Here is a 6,000-nt window from a genome sequence, read left to right as displayed (position 1 = left end):
CCATTCTACAGATGGGGAATTAAATTACAGTGAGATTAATCCAACAAAATTCACCCAGCCCTGTGGCAGAGCCAGGAGTTAAACCCAGCATGGTTGAGTCCCTATCAGTGTCTTAACCAGAGGACAATCCTTCCTCTAAAACATCTGCTTTTAGTCCAATTTTTTTAGAGTGTTCTGAAATGTGTAGGCTTTTTTAAATTTAAATTGAATTCAGCAATGTTTTATTAAACTACCATGGGTTCAGCTCCTGTTGCTACAGTTTCAAGCTGAAAAGACTGAAAATGACCTCTTTTGCTTTACTTATTTTGCCCGCAAGGGCTGGGGGGGAGATACCAGTGAAAGGAGGACACTCAGGCCTAAGAATAGTAGACTATGCTTTATTGAAGGAAGGAAGAACTTGCGCTCCAATCTGTGCAGGGAGCCCCTAGGATGCGTGGAGGGGCTGCAGGGGACTCTGGCTGTTCGGGACAGCTGACCAGGCAGGACTCTGCCGCGGGGGAGTCCTCTGCGGCGCTACATTCTCCGGCTTATCTCGGGGTTACATGGGGTCACAGCTGGTTACATTCTTATATATATAATTTATGCTTATTACATAAACTGACTCATTTACAGGCAAAAATATGCTGAGCTATGCTACAATATCTTTTGGCAGGGTCTGTTGGACAAAGTTCATTGAAACTGCCTGCATTCTCCGCTTACATCCAGTCACATACTCAGTCCACCACTTAGCTCCTCGACAATCTTCCGCAACCTTGCCCCTACACTTATAAACCCAATACACACTCACCACTCCTGAATACTTGTCAGTCTTATATTTCTGTAATCTTACAATTTAAATCTATTTAATATACATTGATTATCTATGAAATAGCAACTTAATTGACCATAATACCAAATAACACAGTGAAAAATGGATGCTAAAATGAATTAATTGGCTACAAATAGAACAAAAATATTAATTTGCCTTGGAAGAGGAATTCTTAAATTTCTGGAGCTGGAGAACGTGGAAGCCCTGATTCTGGGATACTCTGCCTGGCAGGCTGCCCCAGAGCTGGGAAGTTTGAAAACACTGGCTTTGAGTAGCAGAGCAGCCATGCAGCTGGGAACGATTTTCTGACAGAAAACTCAGAATTTTTCCAGCAACATTGACATTTTCTCATGGAAAATTTTAGGGTTTTTTTTTTTTTGTCTAAAAGCAAACTGTTTTGATTTGGATATGCTGTTGCCTTGTGGAGTTATAATTTTGCTGCCTTGTCTCCTATGAGCCAAGCTCCATGACCAGACTTCTCCCATCATGCACCATGACCAGGGATTCCATGCGCACCGCCTCCTTTCTCCAAGAGGGAAGAACACGAGAGACTTAGTTCAACCAGGGAGCCCAACCTATAGAAGAGAATGGGAGTATTAGGCACCCAAACTACAATTCCCATGAAGCATTGCAGCAGCACTTCCAAATCAACATTTTAAGTTTTCAAATTTTGACCAAAAAATGGAAATTTTCTGCAGAGGAAAAAAAATTCTTACGAGCTTTACCTACAGCATATATGAAAGCTTCAGCGAGCTGGTCAAGGCAACCAATCATTCTTCTGTCTTAAACAAGCAGCTAAATGTATGAAAGGAGCTTCATCTGTCCCATTAGCCATCAGCTGCCTATCGCCCTAGGCAAAGAGAACATACTGGGGGTGGGGGAGGATTGTTCTATTTTCTTTTTCAGTTGGCTAGTTCCGTTTGAGTCAGTGGCTCAGATTAATTACTAGACGATAAATAACAAAGCATAATAAGAAGCGAGGCAGGGGTGAATCTGATTAGATAAATGAGAACCAACCCAGATTTTCTCCCCAAACTCAGACACGGGTTTTTAATGAAGTTTGAAAAAGTAGAGTTAACTTTCTTTCACTTTTGCTCACCTGTTGGATTTCTGGGCTCAGCCCTCTGAGACACTAGCCAATCTCGATGCCAAAGGCAACAAAACAGAAAGGATTGTCCCCAGTGCACTATCCTAGGACTTAGATGGCACAGGTTTGAGTCCCTGCTCTGCCACAAATCACTTAATCTTTCTGTGCCTGTGAAATGGGGATGATAGTACTTCCTTACCTCATAGGAGCAAGTATTGTGAGAATGAAGACTGTGAGGCACTCAGGTGCTAATGAGGGGCATGTAAGTATGTTAGATAGATAGGAGACATTCAGTTCTTTTCAAGCTGAAGTCTATTATATACTCAAGGAAGCAGGGAGTCTCTGGGGTTTCCGTGAAATTATTATTTCATATTTGTATTACCATAGTGCCTAGGAGACTGCCCCCAAAATATTTGCAATCTAATTAGATGACAAGACACAATAGGTGGATACCAACAGTTGGGGGACCACAAAGAAACAATGAGACAGTATAAGTCAGCATTACAGGCCATGGTCTCAGCACACCAGGAGCCCCACTGATGTCAATTTTGTTGTAGGCATCATGGCAAAGGAGAACTTTAAGGAGGGATTTGAAGGAGGACAATGAGGTGGTTTTCGTGTACAGGGAATGCTTCCTGTGTGTGTGTGTGTGTGTGTGTGTGAGATTTAATAACTACATCAACAATATAACAGATTAAACTGGCTGCAGAAGCTTACCCAGAGATCCCCTGGAGTCTGCCTGTCTCCAGTTCTCTCCCGAGCTCAGCTCCTCTGAGGTACCCTCTCCACAAGAATGTTCTGGCTGAGATTAAAAGTAGAAGCACAACATTACCTCCAACATGGCTTTCCTCATATTTTTTTGCTGGCCTGCCCCAGAACAGAAAATACCAAAAATCTCTCTGGAAAGCCCATCTCTTGTACAACATCCATCTGATTTTACAGATTCAAGCAGTTTGGATGGTTCCCTTAATGTTTGTTGCCTTAACAATATGAAAGGGAAAACAGTAGGCACTTACCAGCCAAAAGAGTAGCAGATAAGCAGCTATTTTACCACTAGCAGCTGTAAGGGTAGCAGCTGATTGGTTTTGCCAAATTTCAAGGGCCAACACCAGAAAGGCATTCTGGGGAAAATGTCCAATGTAAGACAACATGGTGCAGGGAGGAATTAGTAAGACATCACTAAGGAAGATGTTTTTATAGAGAAGAGGTTGTTGGTAGTGTTGCCAACTTGTATGACTTAATTGTGAGCTGATGGCATTTAGTGATTTTTCTTAAAAGACTCAGCTCCTGGAATCATGTGATTAGGTGAGAATCCTAGCTTGCTTTCAAATGAAAGTTTCTAGCTCTTTTAAATGCCGAGTCAAGTTTCAAAATGTGACGCCACCTCCCCCGCTGCCCACACAAATCAAGAACTGGAAGGAAGGGACAGTTACATGATTCTCGATCACTTGAGGCTGGCAATAATGCACCACAATACACCATTAGGATCAAAATCTGAATTGTGGGCACTTATGGAAACAAACCTTTTGAGTTTCCTCTAATAAACTTCCCACTCGCTCTTAGGGGCCCTGCAGCTGCTTTTGCCCTAAAACTGCTCTTTTGTTTTACAGTTACAGGGGGAGATGTGGGAGAGACCAAATTCCCTTTGTCCTTGTCTCCCTCTTCCTTTACCCACTGCCTGAAAAAACTAAATAGACGGAAAATATCTAATGATCTACAAACCCTAAAAATAAAAGGAAAAATGGAATTAAGGACATGTTTTTTTCCACTGCTCTCCCTTGATCATTTTTCTTATGTTTTGCATCCTCTTCCCCAATTCTTCCTGTCTTTTGTCATGTTAGGCCCTGATCCAGCTAAGATAACCCTGGGCCTGAGCAGAGCTTCACTGAGGTTCTATGTGAGTGTGAGTGTTAGCCTGTGTCAATCTTTTTGCAGGATCAGGGACTTGGTCTGTGACAGCTTCAAGGCAAGGATTATGTCATGCTCTGTCTGTATAGCACCTAGCTTGTTCCGAGTATGTAACTCACACATCTCCTGGGTGTGGTGCTCTGTTCCCTCTAGCGGCACAGAGACCACTTAGAAATTAATGAATCTGCTACAGCCCTAGCTAAGAGCCATGTGGCTTTTAGCTCATGCAGTAGAGGTTCACGCATTTAGCTCCAGAGATCCCAGGTTCGATCCCACCCCTTGACGACCGGGGTCTGTCAGTGTTGCAGGTACAGTCACAATATTGAGAATAAACTATCAAACGTGACTTCATCATAGAGTTTGGCTTCAGATCTAAATCTAAACCACCTTCCCCCCCAAACAAAGCTGGAGACATTCTGCATTTTGATTCAGATGCATCACTAAAGAGAATAACTCAAGACATACAATTCAGAGTGAGATACCAACAAAGAGTTGCACTCTGCTGGTCCATTTCAAGCCATTTCTAATTAAGACACACTTAAAAAAATAACTATTCTTAACTTAGCTTGTAACCTAAATGCCAACAAATGAGATGCTGCTGACATTGTTACAGCATCTGCAGAAATACTATCAAGATAACTCATGATCTTGGCTGTGAAACCTCATAGTAGAACCACTCTCCATTTTAATCCATGTGCCCAGATTTCTGGAAGCCTTTAATTAACATGCAGTGGAACAAATTCAGGTAAGTGTAAATGGGTGTCCTTCCTGTTGAAAAAAGAAAAGGAGTACTTGTGGCACCTTAGAGACTAACAAAGTTTCTGAGAGAACTTTAGCTGTTATGTAAATGGTGATGTCAGATGTCTCCGATGAAGTGAGCTGTAGCTCACGAAAGCTTATGCTCAAATAAATTTGTTAGTCTCTAAGGTGCCACAAGTACTCCTTTTCTTTTTTCAGATGTGAGTGAGTCACAAGAGGTGTACATTAACTGGTGTAATTGCACAGACCTGGAATTCAGTAGGTGTGCAAAGTGAGTGTATTTTACACACCAAGGGGGAAGAATGGGAGAAATAAGGGACAGCAGGAAAGAACTAAAAGAGGGTGCAACTTACTACCACACCATTCACAGCACTTCTGGGGCCAAACACGGCCCTGGTGTAAGTGAGTACAACTTCCATTGATTACCAAACAATGCACATTACACAGAGTGCTAAATCAGTGCAAGTAACACTACTTTGCAACTTTCACCTGATTTCTGATCAATTTCCATCCAATATGTAGCTTATACCACCACCGAGTCAGGCCCTAAATTTCACTATTAAATTAAAAAGCAAGCAGGTTTATTTCCCACCTGTAACAAGTTAAAAATCTGATAAGCCTATACAATGCTGAGTCCCTCCTGACAGTGCAGACTTTCAGAAGAGATATAAAACTAAGGTCCAGACTTTGTGGTCATTAAAGATTCCCCTGGCAGCAGTCCGTTTTGCTAAGACTAAGGGGTTAATCCTGGAGCCTTAGCCAAATTCCAACCCATTAACAAGCCACTAGATGTTAACAACTGAGCGAGTAAGGAGTCACTTAGTAAACTAACAATGAGCCTGATGTCGCTCCCAATGGGTAAATTGTCCAGTGGGAGGAAGACTGGGGCTGGTATTTGAGGAGAGTAAAAATTAGGCCTCATGGTGACTTGAAATATGATCATGAAAGCTTGCGCCATGGAGCCTTTATCTGAGGATTGCAAAGACTTTTACATATGTTAATGAATTAATTTAGGCTCACAGCACCCCTGTCAGCTAAGGACCTGTTGGTAGTAGTGTTATTTAATTTCTGGATCAGACCCAGAAGTTGAAGAGGTTTCAGACCTGATGTTCCAACTTGTTTAGTAGAGGTTGATGCAAGTTGAGAACTAGGGATCAAAATGCAAATGCTCCCAAAGACTGAGTAAGTTGGGATCCAGAGCTTGAATTCATGACCATTTCTACAGAACACTAGGGGCCCAGAACAGAAAAGATGGTTGATAAGTGAAAGGTCCCCTTCCCTCCTCAAATAAAACTCATTGAAATTATTCTGGTTTTCACAGAAAAACAAAAATGGTAAATGATGTTTTATGCGTGTGAGAAATATTTAATCAAAAAGCCATTTTTCTTCAGAAATAAAGTTTAGATCCAAAGTTGTCATCCAGTGGTTGTCTTAACCA

General features: G+C 41.8%; 1 protein-coding gene across 1 annotated transcript in view; it reads right to left on the bottom strand.

Moving 5' to 3' along the window:
• Window positions 1-363: 363 nt before the first annotated feature.
• The window catches only part of PKHD1 (PKHD1 ciliary IPT domain containing fibrocystin/polyductin), a 417,278-nt gene continuing 411,641 nt past the window's right edge, over window positions 364-6,000 (bottom strand). The window contains exons 66-67 of the mRNA XM_048845758.2: window positions 2,613-2,697; window positions 364-1,383 (exon numbers count right to left, since the gene is read on the bottom strand). Of these exons, the coding sequence (XP_048701715.2) occupies window positions 1,293-1,383; window positions 2,613-2,697 (176 nt within the window). The 3' untranslated portion in view covers window positions 364-1,292. The remainder of the gene's footprint in view (window positions 1,384-2,612; window positions 2,698-6,000) is intronic.

The sequence above is a fragment of the Caretta caretta genome, chromosome 3 (assembly GCF_965140235.1).
Source record: "Caretta caretta isolate rCarCar2 chromosome 3, rCarCar1.hap1, whole genome shotgun sequence".
Classification (NCBI taxonomy): Eukaryota; Metazoa; Chordata; order Testudines; family Cheloniidae; genus Caretta; species Caretta caretta.
Note: the sequence above shows the minus strand (reverse complement) of the source record. Positions and strands in the feature narration are given on the sequence as shown.